Here is a 27,538-nt window from a genome sequence, read left to right on the forward strand (position 1 = left end):
GCTGGCTGCGCATGCGCTGGGAAGTCGGCACGCTGAGTGGTCTCCCCTGTCAGCAAGTGGGGGGTGTTCAAACCCCACGGGAAATGTGCTCCAAGGGGAATGTTTGCCCAGTAGGCAGGTCACATGGCTCCTGCCAGCTGAGCTGCGTTTCCCAGGGAAGCCCATTCAGGCATCTGAGCAGCACCAGGTCCCTCGTCACTTGCAGGCTGGCCCACCCCATTCCCTGGGGCTCTGCTCAGCCCACACACACACAGCCACAGCAAGTCCGAGGGGCTTCAGCAGGGGGCGTCCCCTCCCCAAACCTCAGCTGATGTGGGGATTTATTAAGGTACAGAAGGCCCAATGGGCAATAGTCCTTCCTTTGGCCCAGCTTGGGCCTGGGTTGACTGTTTAGCCCATTCGGGACGGCCTCTCCCCAGCTGCCTGTGCAGCGCTGGGCATGGTGGAGCCCTGGTCTGCGGTGCTCCCCTCCAAGCTCATACTAATGAACGCTGCCCAGAGACGGGCTCAGGCCTGGGCGCCTGCAAGGCCTTTGTGGTCACTGGATAGCAGGTAACGCCCTCGATGCTGCTGGGTCATGCTGATGCTCTCCGCTGAGCACTGCCCCCCGCCCCAGGGGTGGCTGCTGCTCTTCCCCACCCGTGCTGCCTCCCTGCCATAAGGGACATGGTGGTGCTCACATCCCAGGGGCCTGCAGCTGCTGGCAGGCTTGGAGTGGTGAGAAGCCGGGGGCAGTGCTGAGCAGAGATGGGCAGGATGCCAAACCTGGAGCAGGGTGAGGCTAGGACATAGAGCTGGGGCAGGAAGGAAGGATGCTTGTGGCTATCATGCAGAGGCCTGGATGGGGCAGGTGGTGTCTGAGGGACAGGACTGGGGCAGGGCGGGGCAGGGCAGAGTGGAACAGCAGGCTGGCCAGTACCTCCAGGGAGCGCACGGCTAGCTGCAGGGAGTACCCCAGCAGGAAGATGGTGCAGCGTAGAGGAAGATGGTGCAGCGGAATCAGACGTAAGGGGCTCCCCAGTCAGACAGAGCCCAGCCCTGCCCTCCCATTCAGCTGTGCTCCTCAGGTGCCTGTACAAACTTCCTGTGTGGGCACAGGCCTCACCTATTGCACAGGGTGTTTTTCCCTTCAAGTGACGTTCCCATAGCCCTTTCCTCGGCCTTCTGGCTCTAGCTGCTCCTGTAACAGTGCCCGGCTGTGCGATCCCGTCAGTCGGTGCCGGTTCAGCTTTGCACATCCTTGGCTCTGACTGCGGGAGCCAGAGCACTGGAGACAATGGCTGTTACCGGGGTCTGGGCTGCAGGCCCCCAGCTTTCTGAACCCTGCTTTGGGGGCAGGGCACTTGAAAGCTGAGCAAGAGGTCTATCTGCTGGTGAGCAGGCCAGGCCTGATGTGCCCCAGGGGGGTTTCCAGCCCGCAGTGGGATGCTGTGTGGGAGGTCTAGTTACCAAGAGGCTTTGCACAACAGGGATGCTTGAGGGAAACGCAAACCCAAGGAAGAATTTGGAATTGACTCTCCGTGTTTGCAACCCCTAGCAGCTGCACTCACACACCAGGGCCTCACTGCTAATGAGATGGGCCCTGCCCAAGCAATCACAGTCTGGGTCCAGGCAGGTCCAGGCACACAGAGCGCCGCCAGCCAGCTCTGCAGAGCCGAACAAGCAGCAACCACAGCCCATCGGGCACCCTGCACTGGTGCTGTGGGGACGAACGATGGGTCCGTGGAGCCGAACCTCAGCCTTGAGCTGTGTCTACGCCGGCCCTTTGGTGTAGCCATGCTGGGCCAGGACAGAGATACGAGCTGGGTGAAGATGAGCTCGGCGGAGCCCACACACTGGTCTCTCTCAGCGAGGAAAGAAAAGCTATTCCCTCACCCACCTTGTCCATCACCATTCCCCCCTTTCAGCTGCTCCTGGGGACAGCTCGCGAGGGGAGAAGACACCAGCGGCTGCTGTGCACACGGTGCCCTCCAGGCCTGCTTGGAGCAGGGCAAGCTGACTGGGGGGCCCTGGAGCCTGCTCTGTGCTAGCACCCACTGGTGACCACGGCGGTGGAGCTGAGCATGTGCCCGCAGGGAGACTCCAGGCTGGGAAGCACCTGCTTGGTTCTCAGAGAGTTAACTTGTCCCCATCTTGTTCTGGGGAGAGTGGGGACCCTGCACAGCTGCCCCTGCAGTCCCTGTCCCCTGCTGACCCCCTGAGCTAGTGCTGGAGGTGGGTCACACTGCTGCCCGTGCTGGCAGCTGGGCAGGGCTGTGCTAAGCCGAGCTGCTCTCCTGCTGCTGCCTGGCTGAGGTGCCCGGGGTGCTGGCTAGCGCAGGTGGAGCTCAGGGAGAGCCAAGAGTCACCGGTGGGCACTGAGCATCAGCAAGGCCCTTTGTCCTAGGGCACCTTCCACTGGTGGGTGCCTGCCCGTGAAAGCAACCCCAGTGCCAGGTTGGCAAGCTGGGTGAGAAGCCAATGCCTGCTGCAGGGGAGGAGGCGGAAGTGAGGTCCCTGTCCTGTGTGGTGGGCACGGAGCTGAGCCCTGCAGTGGGGAGACCTGCCTCTGCAAAATGCAGGGGAAGGGAAAGGCTGAGGGTGCTGGGATGTGCTGCCTGGGGGCCTGATCTGCACTGAGCACACTGTGGGTGCCCAGGGGTCCCACAAGCAACAGGGTGTCATCTTTTCCTGGGAGAGTTCAGCACAGATCCAGGGCAGCTGCAGGGGGGACACTCAGAGGAGCAGGGGTCAGGCCCTGGTGGAGAGACACAGGGACTGTTATTTTCCCCTGCAGGCCAGCAGCAGCTGTTCTGAGATGAACAGGAAAGACTGCTTTTGGAACCAGCCCTGGGCTTGGCCCTTGGTGCAGGAGGATGCTGCACCCACATCTTTAGGGCCACCTGCTCAGCCACTGCTGGGAGAGCCTTGCACCATCAGGGGCTGTGTACAGGGCTAGATGCCCCAGCCAAGCAAACGGGCTGAAGTGAGCAGGTGGGTGAAATGGAGCTGTCTGAGTCTCACTGCAGCCACCTATGTTAGCCACGCAGGGGACAGGCAGAGACCGACCTGGGGTTGCCAGGCAGCTGGGTTTCAGCTGGAACAGCCGGTTGAAAAGGGATCCTGGTGGCTCCAGTCAGCCCTGCTGACCGGGCCACTAACAGTCCAGTTGGTCACATCTCCCTCCGGCTCTTAGGTGCAGAGGTGGCCAGGGGGCTCGATGCGGTGCCCCTGTCCTAAGTGCCAGCTCCACAGCTCTCATTGGCTGGGAAGCACTCAGGGTTGTTTGTCCACATTGCAGTTAAAAACCCAGAGCAGGTCCCTGCCAGCTGAGCTGGACTCCTGGGGCTTGGGTAAGGGGCTGTTTAACTGCAGTGTAGACCTCTGGGCTTCTACTGGAGCTCAGGCTCTGGGACCCTCCGCCTCCCAGGGTACATAGAGCCCAAATGGCATCTGAGCAGTGTAGACACCTCCTGGGCGAGCATCAGGCCAGGGGCAGCTGGAGCAGCTCCTGCAGTGCTGGGTCCAGGCACTGTCTGCATCCAGCCTCCCCGCACCCCCAAGGAAGGGCACTGTGGGGAGAAGACAGTCTGTGGCCCCCCCCCCCCACACTGAGCAAAGCGAGGAGCCAGGGCCTGGCCTTAGTTCACAGGCTGCTCTCTGGGCTCAGGAGTGGCCCCCTCACCCAGCCTGGGATTTCTCTGGAGCAGGCAGATTATCCCTGTGCAGAAGGAAGAGGCCAGGCTGGAGCAGGGGCTTTCTGCTCCCCAGCAGGGACCTGTTAAAGTAGAAGGTGCCTGTGGAGGTTCCTGCGAGCCGCAGGCCCAGACCTGTTCAGTCTGGGGAAGGGAGAAAGCGAGGGCACATGCTGCAGGAGGGAAAAAATCACCATCCACCCCAAGGCTGGCATGAGAATGGTGGTGGTGAGGGGAAATACAGGCCTCCCCCCCACCACCCGCCACTGGCATGGGGAGAATAAGGCAGGAAAAGTGGGGACTAGGGCCCTGCTACCTTTCCCCTCCCCCCAAGCACGGTTTGAACCTCAGCTGCTTAAGTGACTTCCTGGTATTCATCTCTGCAGCGCTAAGGTCCTTGGGCCTGGCCCTACCCCTGCCCATGAGCACAGAGGATGCAGCTTTAATCCCCCCCAGCACTGCAGGGCACCTCACCCCCACTGTAAGAACAGTCACTGGCCTCAGCCCAGAGCAGCTGCCTCCTCACAGCTGCAACATGGCAGCTTTTTAGCAGCCCACAGCAAGTCACCATCAGTGAAGCAAGAGCCAAGCATGCACCGGTAGGGCAGGACACCTGGGTTCCCTTCCCAGTTCTACCACTGGCTGGCTCAGTGGAAATCCTTTCCCAGGGGTGTCTCAAGGGGCTGTAGGGTGACCTGATGTCCTGATTTTATAGGGACAGTCCTGATATTTGAGGCTTCTTATATTGTCTATTACCCCCGCCCATCCCGATTTTTCCACACTTGCTGTCTGGTCACCCTAAGCAGCTCTGAGGTTGCCAGTGCAGCTGCTGTGGAGGGTAGTGCTCACTCCAGGGCACAGGCACTCACTGTCAATACAGAGTCTCACTGGGCACATTCACAGGACAAGCCCGATTCACCCCCAAATCCAGCCCCTGGAGCTCAGGAAGCTCATGGTCACTTAGTTTAGGGCAGTGTGGAGGAAAACCTCACTGGCTCCTTCCTGCCCACACTGCAGCAGCCCAGCTGTCACCAGTTCACCAGCCTCTATCACACACACTGCACAGGTGACTGGTCACCCAGCCGAGCAGCAGGGGCCACCTCAGCCCCCTGCAACCACAAAGGAAGCTCCTGCAGGCAGCAGCCGTTTGTTCCCCAAAGCCTTTCTGCAGATGGATATTTGATCACAGCTCACATGAGCTGCGGTCTGGGTGGTGAAACCAAGGCTGGAGCAGCCCCAGGAGCCCAACAACTTTAGATGTTGCTCCTTGTTCTTAATGAGGTTCTGGACCTTTCCTGGGCTGGCTCTGGCTTCCTGTGACAGGCGCAAGCAGCTGTAATTACACAGGTTATAAGAAGCAACAACATTCACTCTTGCAAATCTCTCCTCCACCTGGGCTAGCCAGACTCCCAGCTCTGCTCTGCCTAGCTGGGGGGAGAGCTGCCACAGCAGCTTTGTGTGGAGATCAGTAGCCTTGGCATATTCTCGAAGCTCTTGCTTATGGCTCAGGTTTGCAGGAGGGCTGGGATGAGACCAGGGATCAGCAAGGGCTGCTCCAGCCACCTGGCAATGCCACACCAGCTGTGTATTGATGAGGTGTGGGTGAGGCTAGTGCAGGACAGTTTAGTTGGGCTACCCTGGCCCATGCAGCCTTAAACAGCTCCCTGCCCCCCCACAGTGGGCCAAGGCTCTGCCAAATGCTGCAGCTGTTCACCTGCAGCAGGATCACTCCCAACACAGGGTGACAAACTCCTACTGGAAATGGATAACTGGAGGGAGGCAACAGCTGGATGCCCTTCAGATAGCAGCAGCTTGTTGGCTGGTCCCAGTTCCAGCATCGCTAGAAGCTAAAATCCCTCCACTTCCCCGCCCCACCCTGAGTCAGGCAAGGTTGGCTGGCCACTGGGGCAGTATCTGCAGGCCTGTTCTACCTTGCCATGCTGTTAGAGCACCTCCCTGCAGGATGAGCGGGCAGCACTAGGTCACTGACCTGCAGGCTTAGCCACCGCTGCCGAGCAAGTAGGAATTCTGCCTTGGCCAAGGTTTATTTAGATGACCAGTGGCTAAGGGCCCAGGAGGCAGGGTGAGATACACTAAACCTCAGCCCAATCCTGCCTCTATGCTAGGGAAACCCCTTTCCCCTCCAGCTGTCAGGAGGGGAGTGAGGGCTGGCCTGGCCTTGCCAGCTAGGTCTCCCACACACACAGGAAATGGGTCCCTGCCATCCCCCTCTCAAGGTGTGAAGGGAGCCAGTGGCAGACCAGGAGGAGCTCTGTTAGCCAGCATGGCCAGAGCTCTTTGGAAATTGCCCCTGTGAACAGGCCAGAGTTCCTGGGGCACCAGAGTGTGGAGATTTCTCTATCTACTAAAGGGGCGTGATGGGGGAGACCCCACATTCCCCTAGTTATGACAGGCTAGGGAGCTCGTTACTGCTCAGCCCTTGAACATAGCTTGGAGATAGTACTTCCTCTGCCTCAGGCTGTGTGTGAGGGGCCAGAGGGACACCAGGAATAAAGAGCCAAGTCTAAAAACACACAACTTCCTTTATTAAAAGTGACCTCACCCCTTGTCTCATGCTTGGCAGCAACTAGCTTACTTTATACACAGTACAAAAGAAAAGAGAGCGGCCTAGGAAGCTATAAAAGGCCAGAGTCAGACATTTTGTAGGGAACATGGCTAGCAGCAAGGCATGAACAGTCGAGTAGTCGGAGCAGAAAGGCAGCTGGATGTGGAGCTAGCCAGCAGCCTATGGACTGATTAGGTACCGCACCTTACCCTGATGCACTGGAGTTTGACAAATTTCACAGAAGGAGGTGAACCAGCCACAGTTCAGAATCAGGAGCCAGAGGTCTCCAGGCCTCGGGGATATTCTAGGAGTTAGGGATTCATAAGATGGGCTTTTATTTTCCCTGGCAGGCAACTGTGTCTTAAGATCCAGAAGGCACCAGCAGCTTCATAAGGCTTCCAGGCACAGCCAGGTCTGGGTACAAGGCTGTTTGCAAGTCTCCAGGAAAGTCACACTAGGCTCCTCAGCTCCAGGAAGCATCACACCCACCAGGCAATCAGGGCTCAGCCCTGAAGGTGGCATGGAGAGATGGGCACCCAACAGGAGCCAGAACTGGGCTCTCTCATGTGAAGGGACCCAGGCCAGTGAGTTTGCCCATTGAAGCTCCAGCCTGCCAGTTGCTCCATGCAAGACAAGCTGCTCTGCGGAGCTTCCTGGAGAAAATCGTGCATCCCAGCAGATTCTGACTGCCCCCCCTTACTCATCCTCGCCCCCACCATACATGTCCGCCAGCTTCCTGAAGCGGCCGCCCCAGTTGTTCAGGTAGTTGTAGTCCTGGTCCTGGTCCGAGGCGGAGGAGTTGAGGGAGCTGAGCGAGGCTGCCTCAGAGCCGCTGCCCTCGTAGTCAAACACCAGCAGGGAGTCATACGGTGGGGCAGTGGGGTCAGTGTCTGCCGCCTTCAGGTTCTGGGGGTAGGGAGAAGCATTAGGTTAGGAGTCATCCCAGCATGTGCTACTGGGGCGACTCTCCAGTGCAGTGAGAGGGCCACCCCATCGGTGCTGGCAGGCAGCACTAACACCAGTCAGTCGTCACCTTGAGGGGAGCCCACCTGGGGCCCAGACTTTGGCAGGGCAGGGGAAGTGAGCTGGTACCAGCTAGTACTGTACCAGCAAGAACCCGCACCAGCCCATACCCAGCCGCAGTTCTTTAGTGTCCCTGCCCCTTCTGTTGGTAGGGTCTGTACCAGCAGGGCTGCCGATGGGGGAGTGAGGAGAGACAAAGGGCAACCATGGCAGTGCTTTAACATTGCTGCCCCTTCCCTCTGTCGGCAGTTTGCACCCCCCTGTTGGCAGGGCTGCTGATGGGGAGGGTGGCGGGCACAGCAATTAAAGTAAAGTCCCTGCCCCTTTTGACCCCTCCCTCCCTGGCTGGAGGTGGCAAAGAAGCTGCCCTGGGGCCAGCTATTTAAAAGGTTGTGGGGCTCCAAGGGCTGCTGACCCCCAGTCCTGCCCTTCTATCCAAGGCCCCGCCCCTTCAGGGGGCCAGAGTGCCCGCCCCCCAGGTAAGTGTCCTTAGTTAACTTTCACCCCGGGGACAGGACAGGCAGGAGGCTCTCAGATGGGGAGTCAAGAGGCAGGTTTGTATCATGAGACCAGGGCATCGAAGGGTGGTTTCGCTCAGCAGTGAGACTACCCTCAGTGCTTGCATTTGGGCCTAGGGCTCCTGGATCAGTCCTGATGGAGGGTCCATGAGTCACCAGCAGGGAGATCCTGACAGCCCAGAGCAACCCCAGTGCCAGCTGCCTTCCCACCCCAGAGACTAGAATTTGGTCTCCCAGCTGGACCTGGGGAATCCTCTGGCAGGAGCCAGATCCTGCCACCTCTGCCCAGGCAGGACAAGTGCAGGTGAAGGTCCTGGGGAACCCTCGTTCCCACTGAGGCCAGTGGGAGCTGGTGGGCTCAGCGACCCCAAGAAACTACAGCCACTATAACCAGAGGGATCAGGTCTGAGCAAAGGGCCTGGCCCATTACCACCCTGACAGCACATACACTCAAGGCTGGGGCCAGTCAACCCAAGCACCCTGCAGAAAGAAGGGCTCAGACCCTGACTAATGGGTGCCACAGGCCTTCTCCTAGAGGTTAGTCTCCAATGCTGGCCAAGGGGTCTAGAAGAGCCCAACAGCTTCCGGGGCGGGGAGACGGGTCTGCGCTCTGGCTACATTCACAGTGGGTTGCCATGTTCTCCACTGCCCCCAGCCAGTTCCCAACCCACGGGCCCATCAGCACACAGCTGTGGCCCATCAGCACACAGCTGTGGCCCATGTGACATCCTCAGGGTGCCCCCACCCCAAATGGATGTGGCCTGCTAATAGATAGCTGCCTATGTGTCCCCCCACCCACACACACACACACACACACACACACACACACACACACACACTGACAGACACCCACCCACCCGCTCCACTCCCCATAGCTACGCCCCTGGCAACAAGGGCAGGCCCATCAGAGCATAGCACAGCCATAAAACCCGCCCCCCCAGCAGCTAGGCAGCTGCACCAGGCCAGGCAAACACCCATTGCTGACCTCGAGTGGGCAGAACCGGCTGTCCAGGGAATCCCCACAGCAGCAGAGCCGCGGGGCGCTAGCGACTAGCCCTAAGGGTGGCACGTGCCTAGTGTACACACATCCAGCTAAAGCGAGGACCAGATCTTGAGCTCTGGAAAGGAACTGCTGACACTGATCAGCCAACGCCCATGTCCAGAGTTGGCTCCAGCCCCTCACTAGGTGTCATGAGCCCAGGCTCACGCGAGTTTAGTGACACACATCCCTGGCCTCACCTCATCAATGAAGTTGCCGATCTCATCGGGGTTGGCAGGTCGAGGCAGATATTGGGGAGCTGGCAGCAGGGTTGGCACCACGTCATTGCGGACGATGACATCGGGGCGAGCCTCCAGGCCGCGGTGCAGCTGGCTGAGGTCGTAGTCCTTTAGGAGACAGATGCACAGGGTCAGGGCTGTTTGGCTGATCCAGAACTTGGACGTCCCTTTGCCAGGCCTCATCTGTCCTGGGGATGGGCACCAGAGGGGCTCCAAGGCCATTCATTTTGCATGTCCACATTGCCCACTTCTGGAGCATGCGAAGCCTGAGAGTACCAAGGTAAGACCCAGTTGAGCCCCCAGGGCAAGCCAGTGCATCGGGTGTGCTGTTACCTATCCCCTACCTCCAGCATGCCACAGGTCACTAGTGCCCACCTGGTCTTCCTCGCCACCTCCCTCCTCGCCATAGTAGAAGACATTGTCCCGGGTGTCGTCCTCGGGGAGCAGCAAGGGCTCCTTCACCACCTTCCTCCGCCGCACAAAGAGCAGCAGCAGCAGCAGGATGACTGGAAGAGACAAGCCAGGTCAGCATGTGTCATGCAGCGTGCTCTCCTCCCCCTATGCTGGGCCCCATGCTGCTCTGGACCCCATAGAAGGGCAGGCCAGCAGTGATGCCAAGACACCAGCAGGCTCCCATCTCAGGGCACTTGGCAGGAGGGCAGGCGCCACAGGTTTAATCGCAGGGAACCCAGGGCACAGAAGTGAAACAGCAGGTCACTAGTAGAGCTGAACAAGATCCCAGGTCTGACTGTCGGTACTCTAGACACTAGGCCAAGCTGCCTCACTACAGGCAGCAGCAGGTCCCATCCTGCACTGCAAGACACCTGCTGTTGCAGCTCACCTTCTGTGCAGGCCTGGCTAGCTTAGCTCTGGAAGACCCCACACTGGCACAAAATGCCCATCGGCCAGGCCTACAGCAACTCCTCCCGGGCACTCACTCAGCAGGGCCAGAATAGCCCCCAGGATGGCCAGAATGATGGGGACCCCCAGAACAGGCAGCCGCTCCTCTGGGCACTTCTCTGCATGCCCCTCGCAGTTGCACACTTCTGCCTTGAGGACAGTCAGCTGGTCTTTGTTCTGGTTGTCAAAGAGCCGCAGGTAAACTTGGTAGATGTCTTTCTTCAATGGCTCCATCAGCTTCAAGGTGAGCGTCTCCCCTGTGCAGACAGTGGGATTACATGGGTGAAACAGCAGCTTGGATACCCGAGGGGTGGGTCACCAGGGGTCAGATGAGAACAGGCCCCCACATCCCCTCTACCTCCCAAGCAAGCCAAGACCCTATGGTGGCTCCAGTGCCATGAACATGCTCTACTCAAGATCACTTCATCCCAGGAGTTTGCACCTTCCCTCCCCAGTGTTCAGTCACAGCATGTCTGGGACTAGGGTACCCATGACACATGCAGAGAAGTCACAGAAATGTCAGTCTGGAAGGGACCACAAGAGGTCATCTAGCCCAACCCCCTGCGCAGAGGCTGGACCAAGTATTTTCTATACCACTGGTTCTCAACCTGCAGCTCACAGGCTGCTTGCAGCCCAGTCAGCACAGAGCTGCAGCCCATGTGACATGCTCAGGGCCATACAGGTAGTATTGGATGCGAGAACCAATTCTGCAGACCACCCAACATGTGTTTGTCCAACCTGTTCTTAAAAGCCTCCAACCACAGAGGTTCTGCAGCGTCCTTGGGGAATTTGTTCCCCTGTGTAACTACCCTGACAGAGAGACTAGTTTTCCTGATGTAAGCCCATTGCTTCTTGTCCTGTCCTCAGTGGTTAAGGAGAACAATTTATTACCCTCTTCCCTGTACGTAAAAAGGTTGTTACAAAAAAGTGACTGTTTGACTGAAAGGGGACACGCTTTCTCCAGACTAGACAAACCTAACTTTCAAATCTTTCCTGGTAGGTCAAGTGTTTTGGACCCAGTCACATGAGTGACTCCAAGCCAGCACCACCCCCCATTACATTCTGTGGGCAAGGGCCATGTCCTGCACTGCCTTGCCTTTGATCTACACCCCCAGTTCGGGCTCATTCCTCCTCCTGGAGGGAATGGGACAGGAGAAAGAGGCAATGGATGGTCTGAGATCTCAGGTGATCAGCAAATCCCTTCAGCAGTTACCTTTACTGTCCATTTCTGCAGCCCAGCTCACACCAGATCCATGGATGAGCTCTGCTCTGAAGGGGGAGGTGTTCGGAGGCAGATCCTTGTCACTGATGGTCAGGACCTGTGGCACTGGATTCTGGTTGCAGACCGTGATCTCACGAGGGTCTGGCTCAGGCCCGTTGTCGTTCACATCCAGAAGAGTCAGAAGCAAGGTGCCCGTGCCAGTGGCAGGAGGGGTGCCTGTTGGGGACAGAAGGGGGGTGAATGGCTGCACGCGATTCACAATCTCATTTGCCTAGCCCAGAAAGGGAGCCCACTGCTCAGCCAGTGGAACACCCCTGCTCTGTGCCTGATCCAGAAGAGAGCTGGCTGCTGCTGCCGCCAGCTAGAGAGGTCCCCGGTGCAGTCCCCAACAGGGACCACCACTGGTCCCCCACTCTAGGCTACAGGGCCTGCTTTGCCCATGACTCAGGTGAGGCTTCCAAGCCCTGCGCCTTCAGTTCCACACCACCACAGGCTGCTGCAGACTGGAGCAGTGTCATGGAGGGGCCAACAAGCCAGCCTGGGCTGCTTTTGGAATTACTCCCATCTTCCCAGGAAGAGAGCTGGGGTTTTAATTTATCTGTGGTTTCTCATGACAGCCCAGGAGGGGGCATGGCCTTAGCACATGTCTCTCACATGGGGAGCCACCAGCAGCGCACTGCACAGGGGAACAAAGATGCTCTTGATCACAGAAACGCAGCAATCAGACAAGCTCTCAGCCCTGCCTCCCACATTCCAGCTGCAGAGTCGTTACCATCGTCCACGGCCAGCACAATGGCTGGGTAGGTGTTGTTCTTCACAAACACAGCCTCTCTGTCCAGCTGGGCCTTCGCTGTTACAATGCCGTTTTCTGGGTGAATCTCCAGCCACCCTGCAGGGTCATTCCCGATGCGGTACCTGAAGAGAAAGAGCATTAGGGGCAGACGCCAGTTCGTAGGGGACACGGTTCTGGAAGGTGCCAGATTCAGCACCGCTCTGACCGAGTGCGGCAGAAAGCAGCTTGCTGACACCTGCCCTGCTGCACAGCTAAGTAACAGGCTCCGTGAGGGAGGCCTCCTGCCCAAATTCCTGCTTCCCTGGGGGATCCGTACTCCTGAGCAGCAGGTGTTGAACTCTAGAGAGTAGAGCCCAGAAGTTCTGTTCTGCAAGGGCGGCTGTGCAAGCCAGCCTGTTCCGGGGACGGGAGCAGTGGCCATGGATCTGATGAAGTGGGTCTTCACCCACGAAAGCTCATGCTCCAATACATCTGTTAGTCTATGAGGTGCCACAGGACTCTTCGCTGCTTTTACAGATCCAGACTAACACGGCTACGTGGATATGGTACGTTTGGCTTCGCTGCCAATGGTTTACAGGTCCAGATCCAAGCTCACGTATTGGCACAGGGCTGTCAAGGCCATCCGTCCCAGTTTGGGCTGTTAGGCATGAAGCTGGGTTCGGTACATGTGGCATTAGCAGCCCAACCACCACTTACCGGATCGTCTGACTCTGCATTTTGTCTGGGTCCTGAGCAGTGTAGGAGGTGATTTTCTGCCCAATAGGCACGTCCTCTGAGACCTGAGCTGTCCGGATAGGTGGGTCGAAGACAGGTGCCTCATTCACATCCTCCACATTCACTGTGACAGTGGCCGTGGAGGTAGTGAGCTTCACGACAAAGGGCTCCTCATTGGTGGCTGCCACGTAGAGGACAAATTGGCTTCTCACTTCGAAGTCTAGGCCCTGGGAAGGACAAGAAGGAACGGTGAAGCCTGCCTGTTGCCTCATGCCCAGGAAACATGCTTTAGCTCGGGAGGTCCCTGGTGCTCCAGAAATTACTACGTGGCAACGCCATCCACTCAGCTGTGCTGAAGAATCAGCTGCAGGATGGTCCTGGGTTTTGATGCAGTTGCTTCATTCTGGCAGGACTAGGGTAACCAGATGTCCTGATTTTATAAGGACAGTCCCGATTTTTGGATCTGTTCCTTATATGGGCTCCTATTTCCCAACCACCACCCCCATCCTGATTTTTCACACTTGCCGTCTGGTCACCCTAGGCAGGATGCTGGAGCCTGATGCTGCTGGTGCTTAGCCCTGCACACATCCAGAGGTGCACATGTCTAGCTGCCCATGAAACCGGAGCCCACGCTCACCTTAGCTGTTCGCAGAATGCCTTCATTGGTCTCGCGATCCGTGGTGATGGTGAAGAAGCCTCCTTCGTTGCCTCGCACAATGGTGTACACAGCCTGCCACGCTGCCGTGTTGACCTCATCTGTGTCCGTCACGGTCAGCCTCTGGACCTCGCGGCCCGCTTCGTTCTCCGGCACTGCCACGGTGTACTGCAACAAGGGGGCATGCAGGCCACATGGTCACAGCTCAGAGCAGAGACCCAGCACCCTTCTGAGACCTGGGCCTTCTCCACTGGCCAGCAGCACAACCCAGCCAGTGGAGACAGTGATAGCTCCTTGCCCTCCCAGCCCCGCCCCACTCATCTTTTCCTGTGCCATTAGCAGGAAAATAGACTGCAGCCTTGCCTGGAACCAGGACCTCACTGTTTGTGCAGCCCCTAACACAACTGGAGCCCCTGAAAGACATCTGGGGCACCCTGGCTGTTTGGTCCCTGACAACTAGGGTAGGCACAGGATACCAGCAGCTGTGCAGACAGCACCTCACATGGCTCCTAGCCAAGGGATGCTTTGGCTGGAGGAATGGCCACTTTTCCTTGCAGTCGTCCCTGCGCTGCCATCCCCTGCAATCCTAGGAAGGTGAACGAGACGGGACACCCCAGCACAGCAGGGGTCAGCAGCTGATACTTGCAAGAGGGTGACAGAGTAGGGTACCGTTTTGGGGTCAAACACTGGAGCGTTGTCATTGGTGTCCGCGATCTCTATCACAGCGGATGCAGTGGTTGTTAAGCCTTCCCCATCCAAGTCTGCAGCCTGCAGCGTCAGTGTGTATTCTCTCACTCTCTGGGGAGAGGCAGACCCGCCAGTCAGTGGTAGAGATGGAGAGATAAGACATGAGCAGTGCTGCCCCAGATGCCAGTTCCCTGTAACCCTTTCTCACACAGTCCCCAGCAGCCAGGGCATGCCAAGCTGACTACAAGAGTCCACCATGCATCAGGGCTTCCTGGGCCAGGAATCTGCCCAGATCTCAGAGGCATGCATCAACAGGGAGCCCTTCTCCACTGCAGCCCTATGCAAGGGACAAGTTTTGTTGTTAACAGCAGTAGCATACCTCTCCAGCCAGGGACAGCCACTGCAAGAGTCTTCTGGTGTCAAGCACAAATTTATAAACCTGCTTGTTTCCTACAGCCCATTTCAGACCATCAAGTGGCAGGCTGCTAACGAGGAGCCATCTCCTTCATAAGCTTGTGCCAGCATGGAAGAGGACTCAGTCCTCAGCACACTTCACTAACTGAAGCATAGCTGTGATGCTGCCACCCTCCTCCATGCAACTTTGCTATGGCAACAGTTGCTGTGCTTCCAAGCCCATGTCTCTGCTCACCTCTCTGTCTAGACCACTTGCAATCACACTGATGGCTCCAGTGGCTCTGTGGATGGTGAACATCTGGGGATGGGGTTCCTTAGGCTCTTGGTTCAGGATGGAGTATGCAATGACCCCATTGTAGGTCTCTATAGCATCATCTGCATCGGTGGCAGTTACTTGCATCACAGAAGTACCTGAGAAGGAAAGGTAGAGTTGGAGGTGGTAGAGGATCTCCTCCCCCATCAGGAGGAGGAACATTTCCCCTGAGGAGTGCTGCAGCTTCATACAAGATGCTTAGAATTTTTAGGAGGTCAGGACAATAGTAGAGACTGTGAATGGAGCCAGCGCTTGTCTCGTCTCCTTCGGTAGGGAGGAGTCCTAATTGCTCTGAGAAGGACTCATTGGCATGGCACACGGAAGGGTGTGTAAGTGGGCACCACATTCATGGACCAGTGGCTTGGGGAGCCTGCCTGACCTGTCAGGGCTGCCAGAGATCAGAGGCTTGTAAGAAATGAAGCCCTGGTGATCTGTGTTCAGTACCACATATGGATCACAGGGGCATGGATGTAGGCACCATCAGAGACCTCCATTGCAGAATCCCACCTGCTAACAGGGACAACCCAGACCCAGTTCATGCCCTGTCCCACTAAGGTCTAACGCAGTAGAGTCTAGGAGGTGCAGATTTTTGGAGCCTGGATCAGTATTGGCAGGACAAGGCTATTTCCACCCATTTCTCCTACCTGGCAGTGCTCCTTCCAGGACCGAGCCTCTGAAGAGCTCCTGGGTGAACTGGGGTTTGTTGTCATTCTGATCTGTCACGGTGATGATGATCTCCATGGGCTCCTCCACAGGTTTGCCATTCTCAGACACAGCGTGAGAGAAGAGCTACAGACAGAAACAAGAGGCCTGTGAGCTCCACCATGCTCCCTTCCACCAGCAGCTGGCTGAGAAATGGGCCCCCTGACCACACGCAGGGCTTGGGTGACTTACATGGTATTTGTCGATGTCTTCTCTGTCCAAGGGCTGAGTCACCATCATCCAGCCGGTCTTGGCCTCAATGGTGAAGACGCCATTGGGAGGGGTGTCTGCACCCTGCCCTGTGATGCTGTAGATAATCTTGGTCGCTTTATCCCGATTGGATTTGATCTAGGGGGAAGTCAAAGCAAATACATGGTGCACAGTGTAACCAGAAGGTGGAATTAGACTAGCACACCACACTTCAGAGTCCACTAATGGACAGGAGTAAGGCGAAGCTGAAAGATAAGCTTGCGTTCAAAAAAAAGAGTGGGAACCTTTAGGAACCTGCTGTGCTTCAGCAAATACAGAAGATCTGCTGCAGCAGCATGCAGGGGAGTGCAAGGATTTTCCTCTGCTGTAATTTCTGACAGTGAGATTCTGTAGTTCGTTACTATTGGTATAGTGATTACATTAAGATACCAATGATAGAACATGCAACAGCTAGAATATGAAATTATAAATGCTGAAAATAGCGGCCTCCCCCCCCACCCCCAAGCCCTTTCAAAAGCCCCCAGTAGCAAAAAGAAGAGTCAGCGCCTGTGTGTCAAATACTTGACTGCACATTAAGGTCCAGCAACAAGAGAACTGGTAGCACCTGCCTGCCCAAGACACAGCTTTCAGGTGGGCGAATGTCGGTTTGAGATGCCTCCATACCTGCACCAGCTTTTTAGGGAATGGGCCCCTCTCATTTTCAGGAACCCTTATTGGAGGGATCACCCAGTCCCTCTTCTGTCTCTGCAGACCAAGTCTGGCCTGTGGGAACATCAGCACCTCTGCTTGATGGTCTGAAGCAGCTTCCTACAGGGAAAGGGAGACGACATCCATGTGTACAAGAAACAAGCCCAGGGATCCCAGACCAGCCAGTGTTTAACCCTGGGTTAGTGCAGTGCCAGCTGGCAGCTCCTTTACACAGAGCGTGCTGGGAGCACAGCAGAGCTGGAGTCAGACTTGCTGATAATTCAGATAGACACTGCAGGAGGCCAGACCACGGCAAATGGGATGAAGACCATACACGCGATCCGAGCCAGACACAGAAATGAAGTGCAATGGAGAAGGTTGCACTCTGGGCCCAGTGTCAATAGGGGCCAACTTGGTGGCCCAAGGAGAGCTATGAGTAGCTATTCCCACTGAGCCCCACATTCCTGGACTGCTCTAGCCAGGAAAGCAGTTGCTAGACCAGTGTCGTTCTCCATGTAACTCAGTCCCAGTAAAGCAACAGGCAGTTGGTGGGCTGGGTGCACTGGCTACACTACAGTGTTAATGGTTGTGGGAATGGCCTTCCCAGCCCTGTCTCTTGTAGGCGCCATGAGCAGTTAGGGCACCTTGCCATCCCATTAGGAGACCAAGGTTCGCTAGCCAGGCACAAAGGTTGCCATAGAGTCAGCCCTGTGTGCTCCCTACAGGCCTGCCAGCTGGCACGAGCTTTACCTGTGTGGAGTGAGGGCTTTGAGTCTTCACAGTCACTGAAGCAGAGAATTTCTTGCCAGTGGAATCCCAGGCATCCACGGTAAAAGTCTTCCCCTGCCCATGCAGCTGGGTGTGGTGTCTCATCAAGACCGTCCCATTCACCAGCACACGGAAGTCAGCATCATCTGCATCATACAGCCCTAGCTTCCATCTCGTGCAGTCCTCAAACCTCACTGGGGGAGGAAGGGCAGCACAGTTAGCAGCCATGCACAGGACGGCAGGAGAAAGGATATCGGGGAGACCCTGGCGCTATGACTGCGATGCTTTCCAGTTGCAATGGGTTTGCCTTGACCTATCATTTGCATTGTTACCCCCTTTCTAGAGCCATTGACTGAGCACATGTCATTGTTCTCTGGACTGATGAGCCCGGAACCTGCCTTCTGAGCTACCCAGGCACATGTGTGAACAAGTTTCTCAATGCCAGGGCAAGAGTGTGGGGAGAGGGGAGACAGGAATGTGACTGATAAGCTATCTCCAGCTAGACTCTGGCTAACCTGCTAGGAAGCATTAAGTGTTTAAGCCAGACGACATGTGACAGCACCACCATACAGGAAGGGGCAGGGGAGATCTGGATTTATCCTCCAGCATGATCAGCTAAGTCTGCTCAGACACAACTGGAGCTGCTGACTCAGCTAAGACAGGCTCTCCGTGCCGTCACTACCCAAACAGAGGCTGGGTTTCTGAAACTGGCCACAGTAATGGTTGTTTCCCCATAGTAATATACCAAGGTCAGAATCCAGATGCTTCTGTCAGCCTGGGCCCCCACCACACAGCATGTGGCCTTCCAAGCTTGGGTGAGGGCAACGGTGCCACTTCAGATATGTGGCATTGCTTGATAGTACACCTTCAGAACAAGGCAGTAAGGCAGCTGCCTGGTGGTTAGCACCCATGACTGTGCAGTTCCAGACGAGAACTCTGCCTCCATGCGTCTACAGGTTTGCAGACAGCCCTGTCAGCAAGGGGCAGAGGGATGGAACAATTAACAGGAGGACCAATTCTCCTCTTGCAGGTAGTTCCTACCACAGAGGAGCCTGTGATGGCCTGCCGCAGTTTAGAGGTTTAGTTGTATTAGGAGTTGGGAATGCAAGAGGCAGACTTCAGGGCTGAAGGCTCTGGGCAAAACCCACACCAGGTGCAAGATGCCTTGGCAAGGGCTCCAAGAAGTCTTTGCACTGCATGCTTCAGTCATAGGGTACCCTGGCCAGACCCGAATGCCTTGTACAGAGTGCCCACAGGACACACCCCATTTCTATCCCAACCACCATGCTGCTAGGCCAGGTGTACCCAGTTCACCAGAGCTACCCCAGCCCTGTGTGGCCAAGTGCATTGGGCCAGCTGTTAGTAAGAGCACTATAGGTCTTTGTAGACCTCTCTGCCAGCTCTTCCACAAGGTCACGCTGCCTAGGTGAGCTGCAGCCAGGACCTCTGCTGTCAGTTGGGCAGGAAGGCTGGTGCTTTAGGCCAGTGGTCCCAAAGCCTTTGCCATGGAATAGTTTACAGATTCTTGGGAACACCCACTCCACCATTCACTCTTGCCTGGGCCCCCATTCCATGCCATGCCCATGCAATGCAAGAGAGACTCTGTAAGCCAGGAAAGCCAGCACCCTGCAACAGCCAGCTTGGTAGACTACTGCATGGGAGCCTGTTTGGGACATTCTCCCCTTTTCTTTGCCATTGAGGAGCGAGGTCAGACTCTAACACAGGCTTAGGCGGTCACCTCTGTTCTCAATGCAAATACCCTAGGAGACAAGGTTCCCATAGCTGCCTCACCTGCAGAATGCCAGCAGGTCCAGGCTCAGCCACCAGTTTAGAGGGGCCCTGTGCTCTGCAAGGGCAGCCAGAGACGTACAGAGCACTCCAGACCCAGGGCTTTGCTATCCCATCTTCTGTTTAGGAGGGGTTTCTGCTCACACTCCAGTGCCAGGAACCCCTCTGGATAATGCAGTGGGCAGTCACTTGTCTCCAGAAGTCCACATGTGTAAGAGCCTGATGTGAGGCCAAGCAGGTGCAGGGCCTATTGGGTAATCTGCCCCTAGCAGCGAGTTACACGCACGTTTCCAGTTTGCTTTCAGACACCGTGCCCAGGATGAGGCGCTGACTCTTGGGTAGTGCTGAGAGGGCTGGTCTCTGCTATGCAGGTAATTAAATGGCCAAGTTACTCAGACCTGTCCCACCTCCTGCTCCTGCCATGGTGATCCAGCCACAGAGCCTCCCTCCCTGAGGATGGGGAACACAGCGCAGGTCTGCAGAGTGGCTTTGGAGGCATCAGGCTGGAGACTAGGGGGCAGCTCCTCACAGCTGGAAGGACAGGCCCTCGGCTGTTTTGCCCAGGAAGATGTTCATGCTCTGACCCCTGCACCATCTTTGGATCAGGGGCATGGAGTGAAGCCCAAACCAGTCTCCAGTTAACAGCTTTCAGGGCCATCAAGGGAAGGCTGCAGCTGCTCACCAGCAGGCCTGGTCTTGGAGAAAGCCAGAGTCACTGTGCCATCTCTCCCCTTCCCTGGGGCAGGAACAATCAGGTAGCAGCTTGCTGCTCTGCTCTCACTTGAGATCAGGCTCAGCTAGACTGGTCAACACTGACCTTTCCCATGAACTGGGAGCATTTCCAAGAAACTGACTCTCCTCAGACTGACTCCTCCTCTGGTCCGAGTAGGGACTCAGGATGCTAGCTCAGGATAGGTACCAGCCTCTCTGGGGTGGGTGGAGAGAGGGAGGAGTGTAGCTACAGGAAACCCAGTAACTGCAGCACTTGCCTGAGGCAGCAAAACTACCACCCCCATACCCAGATGATTCCACATGCTCTTCATTCCCAACAGTTTTTTTTGTTTTGTTTTGAGATTCACCTATTTTATTATACACAAAAACACAACCAGAGAATTCTGCTGAGGAGGCTGACCACATCCACCACCGAATCCACCTCTAAATTGGAATTTAGTAGCTGCTCCTGCACCAGCCTCAGCCTTTTTGAGAGCACCAAGTGAAGCAGTACTGCGTCTGTAGGTATCTATCAGCCTCTCCCTGAGTAAGACGAGCAGGGCGTTCACCTTCCAGACCTTTGGGCCGCAGTCTGCCCGTCTCAGGGCGGCTGCGGCGCAGGGTGGCAAGCACAATTTCAGGGAGTAGATGAAGATAATCACGCAAACAGTGGATACCCTTGTTGGTCAGATACCAGTAAAAGTGTCTCCAAGCAAATGGCTCCTTCACGTAGCCATGTGATTTCAGTGACTGCATGGCTTTCATGACATGGAGGTTGGGCACACTGTTTGCCAGCTCTGGGTGTTTAGCCATGTGAACATCTTTCTTGGCCACCATCACTCCCTCCTTAAACAGGTTGCCAGTTTGTTGCCTTGCCATGCTTGGAGCCTCCACAGCAGATGTCCTGGGCTAGCCTAGCAGGAGGGCAGGACCAAGGGACTTTGCAGGAATTTAGGGCTTTGATGATAGCTCAGAGAGACCATGGAATAGCTCAATCCAGTGCCCCTTGGAAAAGGTCTTGGCAAAGTGCTGGCTTTCCGAGGGCATGGCCAGGAAAGCTTAGCTGACTTGGAGTATGTCCGATACCAGCAGATGGCCTGTGCCAGCTGACTTGGCTCCTGGGGCTTGGGAACACCTACACTGGAACTGAACACCTCTTCCCCCAAGCCTCCAGGACGATGACTGCACCCTCCATACCTGAGGGCCGGTAGCTTTAGCGCAGAGCTCTGGTCAGCTGCACCAGCCCTAGCCTAGGGACACAGATGCCTTTTAGCCAGGAAATGGGACAGTGCAAGACTCTTCTAGTCAGGGTCCCCCTGTGGGGTGGCAGGCTGGGCCACCCTACAGCAAGACCAGCATGCTCCCCGTGAGGCTGTAGGGTTTGCCAGAGTCCTCCCACTCTCATGGGCTCTAGCCTCCAGCAGGCTGTGGTGTTGCCTCCGCCTGCACCGAGCAGGGCTCGCCAGCACCATGCAAGCCCAGCTGCTGGCTCCAATAATGCTCCCTTGTCACTAGCCCTAGTGAACTGCACAGGAGGGATGATTTTAGAGTGCCCAGTGCAGACAGAGCCAGTCACCCCACACCACCTGTGGTCTTGGACAAGAATTCCTGAGGGCCATGCACAAAAACACATCTCCCAGAGACAGCACCAGCCTCAGTCATTACTCGCTCCAGAGGGGAGCTGCATTGTGCACTTGTATCCAGAATCACACAAACCCTGCAATAAAAATGCACCCTCTTGCCACACTTAATGTGGACATGGGGCCCATAAGGCTTCAGCACATTTGTAGTTTTCAGCCTGCATGTCCATGAGACTCCCCTGGGCCAGCTCTGCTACCCTGGCATGTTCTAAGCCCCAACTTGCAGCCGCAGCCTGGACAGGACCAGGACGTCCCAGAGTGATACTTTGAGAAATGCATTCCAAAGAGAAGGGACAGACATCACTGCTCTGGGATGGAGAAAACAGGGAGGCTTCCAGCTCCCCACATCTAGCTAGACCCAGCAAAGGTACATGCAGCGAGCTGTGCACTCGGGTCAGCTCGCCTGGCCTTGGCTCACTGAAAGCACTCACCACTTAGTGGTATTTTGAGTTCTGCAACCATTAGCTAAGCCCATCACCGAAGCTAGAGTTCTGCATGCAGTTACTGGAAATAGCCTCCTCCCCCAGGACACTTCCAAACGGAAAGAGTAAACAAGGGCTTGCAATGCTGCCCTGCATCAGGCAGCGCAGGAGAGATACGCAGCCCCCAGAGCTCTGGGAGTGCTGGCCACAGTCCCCACCAGAGGCACTGCAGCAGAAAGCTCCCACCACTACAGAGATAGCAGGGGCTAGGAGGAGAGGCACTGGGAGTGCTTATTTGCTTGTCTTCACCCCTGAGCAGAGCCACTTCACATCCCCAGCCCTGATACCCCAGCCCAGTGCAACTGCCTCCACCTGGCATTCACTGCAGTGATACCCAGCCTTGGCATTGCCTCCTTGGTACCAGCTTGGAGGGTGGGGCACAATCCTTTCAACCAGACAGCAGAGGAAGCCCTTTGCATGAGCCCTGTAGTATGGGCAAAGACCTCACCCACACCCAGGAGGCTTCTGCATCACTACTACCCTGCTCAGAGGCTTAAGAGTAATCAGAGCTGACCAGTGTGTCTCTAAGATGGACGAATAGCAACAGGCCAACAACTCCTCCTCCTCCGCACTGGAGGATTAGCAGTTACACTTTGGAACATTTAGTGCATGTGATTTTTTAAGATGCATTTTGATCCCTGTGTAATGCTAATTAGAGGGGACTCAAATAGCTCTGGATATTAAATCGCTCCTAACGGCACCACAGTGCCATGTTGAAGAGTATTTTGTAGCAGGCTTCACAGCACAAGGGGAATTCGAACAGGCTAGGAGATCAGCACCTCCCCTCCCTCCAGCATGCATGGAATTTTTGCAGCCCCTGTGTTGACATACCAAAGGTCTGTCTCAAGGCCTCTACTTTACAGGGGTCAGGCTGTGCAAGAGGTGAAGGAAGAGCAGAGCCTGCTCTGGTGAAACCCTCCATAAGCACAGCAGTAAACACCACAGGGCGGATTCAGCGCCCCCAGGCTGCCAGGGGCACTATCCTTCAGGGTCCTGTTACAGCAATCCCTGATCTGCAGCCACCAGTGCAGAGTTTCTAGTCAAGCTCAAAGCACTAGGAAGGCAACACTGGTCCCTTGGCACGGCAATTTGCATTTTGAGGAAGGTTAATTAGGCTTTGGGCACTAAACAAGTAACTGCTCTGCAGGCTGGATTTGGCTAGTTTCACAGGATGGTGAATTACTGAACAGCATGGATCTGGTTTATAATGGCAGGGGTCCCTTGATCCACCGCACATTTCTGTTCGTTATTTTAGGGGCGTTTTTCTGTCTGGAGATGTAGAGTGAGCTTTGAGAGCCTACAGCTTGGTCTATACTAGAAAATTAGGGTAGTTTAACTACACTGCATGAAAAAATCCATCCCCCCGAGCAGTATAGTTAAGCAGAACCAAGCCCTTGCACAGATCAGGCTAGGCAACCTATGGCAGGGGTGACGAAAGCAGCGTGCGAGCTGATTTTCAGTGGCACTCACACTGCCCGGGTCCTGGCCAGCAGTCCAGGGGACTCTGCATTTTAATTTAATTTTAAACTAAGCTTCTTAAAACATTTTTAAAACCTTATTTACTTGACATACAACAATCGTTTAATTATAGACATAGAAAAAGACCTTCTAAAAACATTAAAATGTATGACTGGCACACGGAACCTTAAATCAGAGTGAATAAATGAAGACTCGGCACCACTTATGAAAGGTTGCCGACCCCTGGGCTAGGCTGACAGAAGAATTCCTCAGCCTACTTACTGCCTGTCAGACAGGTGACTACCCACATGGGTACAGGGGAACCCTGCAGTCTACACCCAGGCTCCAGCAGCTCTACTCTAGCCTCTCAAGTGTAGACAAGCCTTTGGCCACATGCAAGTGCAGTCTCGCCTTCCCCTCCCTGTGAGGGAGGCTCTGGCCCATGAGGAAGGGAAGTCTTTCTTCCACAGAGCAGTGGATGCCATAAAATCAACTCCGTTCTGGTGGCCTACCCTGAAATCACTCCAGCAAGCATGGAGTTAAGTGCATTCCAGTCCGCGGAGGGAGGACAGAGGAGACAGACTAGCCTCTGTTCAGAGCACAATGTGCACATTTCACATGCCGGAACCATGCCCAGCACTGACTCGGCTCATCTCAGCACCTGATCTGCACTCCCTGGCCACTGCAGGGTGGGCCAGGAAAGGGAGGGAAGAGAGTCCAAAGCAGTGCCATTGCCCCGATTTGGGACCCTGGGGAGGTCACCCCGTAGGTGATGGGAGCATGTCTGTAGGGCCATGAAACACCCACCTCACAGCAAGAATCCTGCACTGGCACCCACTGCCATGCTTGAGCGAGCCTGGAATGCAAGGGCAGAAACGGGCACGCTGAGAGCCATTTCAGGCAGAGTCTAACCCAATGCCACCCTCCAACGCCTGGAACTAGCCATTAGAACATGGGTTCAGGGACGCTGCCACCAGGATTCTGCCACGTGCACAGAGACTGGCCAGATGGAGCCCCACCAAACTGAATCATGCCTGGGGCTCCTGGTTTGGTCTCACCAGCACATCAGGAGCAATCACCTTTATCCACATCCCGAGCATGGGGGAGACCAGTGCAGGAGCAGCAGGGAGGGGGTCACTGGAGGGGAAGGCGGGGGAGTATCTGTTAAGCCATGCCACCAGCCAGACTAAGCTGCCAGGTCAGGGCAGTAACAGCCTCACAGAAACCCCCCCCCCCCCCCAGTGTGCGCCCAGAGCCTGGCTCACAGGGCTGTTCCCCTGTTCAGGCACCTTCACAGGATGATCTATTCCTGCTCCATTGTACTAGGCAGGGTGGGGCTCCAGGTGTGGGAGTCTTTTGCCTTCCACTCACAGAGCATTGTCCTCCAGCAGTTTGAACGTTAGCATTTCAAAGGCTGCATTCCCCAGGACAAAGACTCCTGCACTCCAGGGGGAGGAGCAGAGATAAAGAGGAGATAGGCCCACTCTTTCTGGGGGATGGAAGCAGTTTTTATAACCTCTGCCCTGTAAGTGTTGGAGGCCTGGGGGATTTATGAGCACTGACCGCCAAGTTCACCAGAACTCAGGGCAAAGTTATAAAAAACACGGTGGAAATTTCCCCTACTTTGGGGTGGGACAGACATGACACAACCTTTGCAGGCAAAGCCCTAACTACATTAAGGTGAAAGAATGAGGAGTCCTTGTGGCACCTTAGATATCTATATCTATCTTCCTACTGTATTTTTCACTCCATGCATCCAATGAAGTGGGCTTTAGCCGTGGAAGGCTTGTGCTCAAATATATTTGTTAGTCTCTAAGGTGCCACAAGGACTCCTGTTCTTTTGCTGAGACAGACTAACACGGCTGCTACTCTGATACATTAAGGAAGTTTCCACTAATGTGTAATCCCCTAAATGCTCCAGTCTGAATTAAGGTTTTAGCAATTCAACTGCAGCAGAAAAAGCCACTGAGCCCCCCCATTTGGAGTGGAAACAGACTCCCCTCTACAGGGTCTGATCAGATCGTTTGCTGAGCACACTTCAGAGGGACAAAGCAGCCAGGGCCTGGCGCTCCCCATTCCCACTTTCCGAACGGCCAGCACCCCAGCCCCGGTCCAGCCCCACAGGAAGCCCGGAGGATCGGGATTTAGGTAAGGAGGCCACCAGATTCACCCAGTGCAGTCTGGGAGGAAGGGGGAATCAGAATTAACCCTCCATTCCAGGAGGAGTTTTGGAGCCAGCGGGATACCAGGAGGGTGGAGAATAAGCTGGAATGTCAGGGCAGGTTGTGAACTAGGAGCAGCCAGGAAGCGGTTTAGCCATTATATCCCGAGGGAAACTCCCTCAGTGTGCAGGGTTTCCTCACCTAGACAGCCTGGGCCCCGGCAGTTCTTTCTGCAGAGCCTTTGTGCTCCGGGGAGCCTGGGCAGAGGAGGTCTCTGCCCCAAGGTCTCGGCCTGCCAGCAGAAGGGAATGGAAGCCGGCTCTGCCTGGCAGGACTCCAGGCATCACGGCAGAGCAGGTGATTATCTCGGTGCAAGCCTGGCTCGTGCCCCACCGGGGCCCGGGAGAGAGCCGAAGGGAACGCCCCAGCCGAACCAAACCCCGGAGCATCAAAGCGAGTCTCGGCCCGGGGCTGACCCGACCCACGCGACCCTAGGGGCGCAGGGGAAGGACCAGCGCAGCAAGACAACACGCACCCCACAGGCAGGGGGGCAGACCGGGCTCCTGGGGCAGCCAAAGGCACGTCCCACAACTGCTGCAGCAGCCAGGTCCACAGGGCAGCGAGCACCACCCCGGGCCTGGCCCGGAGCCTGAGACAGGCAGGCGCCACCCCCATGGCTCTACCCCACTGCCCCCAGGATCCCCCCCGTGCCCCAGGTCCCGCGAGGGAGGCGGCCTTACCTTGGCCCAGGATCTGGCCCCGGAGCAGCTGCGCACGGGGCACCACGAACGTGAACCGCTCCGAAGTAAAGCCAGCCCGGCACGGCTCCGCCGGCTCGCCCAGCTGCCGGCCCACCTGAGCCAGGGAGAGCGGGGTTAGCCCGGCACGGCACAGCACGGCCCATGCAGCGCCCCCTGCAGCCCCTTCCCCACACAGCGCGGCTAGCCCCTGCCGCAACCCTCCAGCCCCGGGGCGCAGCCCCCTCCCAGTCCCCCCCACAGCCGGCCAGCCCCTAGCCCCTGCCCCGGGGCGGGCAGCGAGCGCGGTCCTGGGGCCGGTACCTGCAGCAGGAGCAGGAGGCAGAACCCGGGCAGGCAGCCCCGCGGCGGCCCCATCCGTGCGGCGGGGCGAGGGGGACGCAGCGGCTCCCTGTCTGCCCGGCCGCCCCGCCCGGCGCCCTTAAAGCGGCGGCTCCAGGTGAGGCGGGACCAGGTGCCGCCCCGTCGGCTCCGCCCCGGGAGGGGCCGAGCGCGCCCCCGGCAGCGTGTGTGCGCGGCCCGGGGGGGCGCTGCAGTCTGGGGGGAGCGGCAGGGCCCGGCCCTTCCCGCCCCTGGAGCCCCATAGTCCCTCCTGCCCCCACCCCCAAAGCCGCCCTCTGCCCCCCCCTCTCCCCCTGTTATCCATCCTCCCCCCAGAGCCCTTCCCCCTGCACCGCCCCCACCCTGTCCCAGAGCCCCCCCACCTCCCCCTGTTATCCATCCTCCCCCCAGAGCCCTTCCGTCCCGCCCCCTGCACCGCCCCCACCCTGTCCCAGAGCCCCCCCACCTCCCCCCGTTTTCCATCCTCCCCCCAGAGCCCTTCCGTCCTGCCCCCTGCACCGCCCCCACCCTGTCCCAGAGCCCCCACCTCCCCCCGTTATCCATCCTCCCCCCAGAGCCCTTCCGTCCCGCCCCCTGCACCGCCCCCACCCTGTCCCAGAGCCCCCACCTCCCCCCGTTATCCATCCTCCCCCCAGAGCCCTTCCGTCCTGCCCCCTGCACCGCCCCCACCCTGTCCCAGAGCCCCCCCACTTCCCCGTTATCCATCCTCCCCCCAGAGCCCTTCCATCCTGCCCCCTGCACCGCCCCCCACCCTGTCCCAGAGCCCCCCCACTTCCCCGTTATCCATCCTCCCCCCAGAGCCCTTCCGTCCTGCCCCCTGCACCGCCCCCACCCTCCCCCGCACCCGTTATCCGCCCATTATCCAACCTCCCCCGGAGCCCTTCTGCCCTGCCCCCTGCACCACCCCCCGACCTGCCCCAGAGCCCCCCACACCTCCCCCTGTTATCCATCCTCCCCCTGGAGCCCTTCCGTCCTGCCCCCTGCACCACCCCCACCCTGTCCCAGAGCCCCCCCACCTCCCCCCGTTATCCATCCTCCCCCCAGAGCCCTTCCCCCTGCACCGCCCCCACCCT

General features: G+C 57.1%; 1 protein-coding gene across 1 annotated transcript; it reads right to left on the bottom strand.

The window, feature by feature from the left end:
- Positions 1–6,447: 6,447 nt before the first annotated feature.
- Positions 6,448–26,480, bottom strand: LOC127033976 (B-cadherin-like). The gene is made up of 16 exons (XM_050922311.1): positions 26,427–26,480; positions 26,106–26,220; positions 17,107–17,318; positions 16,333–16,476; positions 15,652–15,807; positions 15,402–15,546; positions 14,680–14,855; positions 14,013–14,141; positions 13,326–13,511; positions 12,671–12,915; positions 11,954–12,096; positions 11,173–11,397; positions 9,998–10,216; positions 9,435–9,565; positions 9,021–9,167; positions 6,448–7,146 (listed from the first exon to the last, which is right to left on the bottom strand). The coding sequence occupies exons 1-16, from the start codon at positions 26,478–26,480 to the stop codon at positions 6,937–6,939; spliced, it is 2,637 nt and encodes an 878-aa protein (XP_050778268.1). The 3' UTR covers positions 6,448–6,936.
- Positions 26,481–27,538: the final 1,058 nt, after the last annotated feature.

Source organism: Gopherus flavomarginatus, chromosome 14 (genome assembly GCF_025201925.1).
Source record: "Gopherus flavomarginatus isolate rGopFla2 chromosome 14, rGopFla2.mat.asm, whole genome shotgun sequence".
NCBI classification, from domain to species: Eukaryota; Metazoa; Chordata; order Testudines; family Testudinidae; genus Gopherus; species Gopherus flavomarginatus.

What these genes read in the sequence shown, in the direction of transcription:
- LOC127033976 (XM_050922311.1), bottom strand. Translation starts at nt 26,480, where the DNA reads ATGGGGCCGCCGCGGGGCTGCCTGCCCGGGTTCTGCCTCCTGCTCCTG. An exon ending in AAAGCCCTCACTCCACACAG is followed by an intron (nt 16,477 to 17,106) that starts GTAAAGCTCGTG and finishes CTTTCCCTGTAG; the next exon opens with GAAGCTGCTTCAGACCATCA. An exon ending in CCTGGAAGGAGCACTGCCAG is followed by an intron (nt 14,856 to 15,401) that starts GTAGGAGAAATG and finishes TTTCCTTCTCAG; the next exon opens with GTACTTCTGTGATGCAAGTA.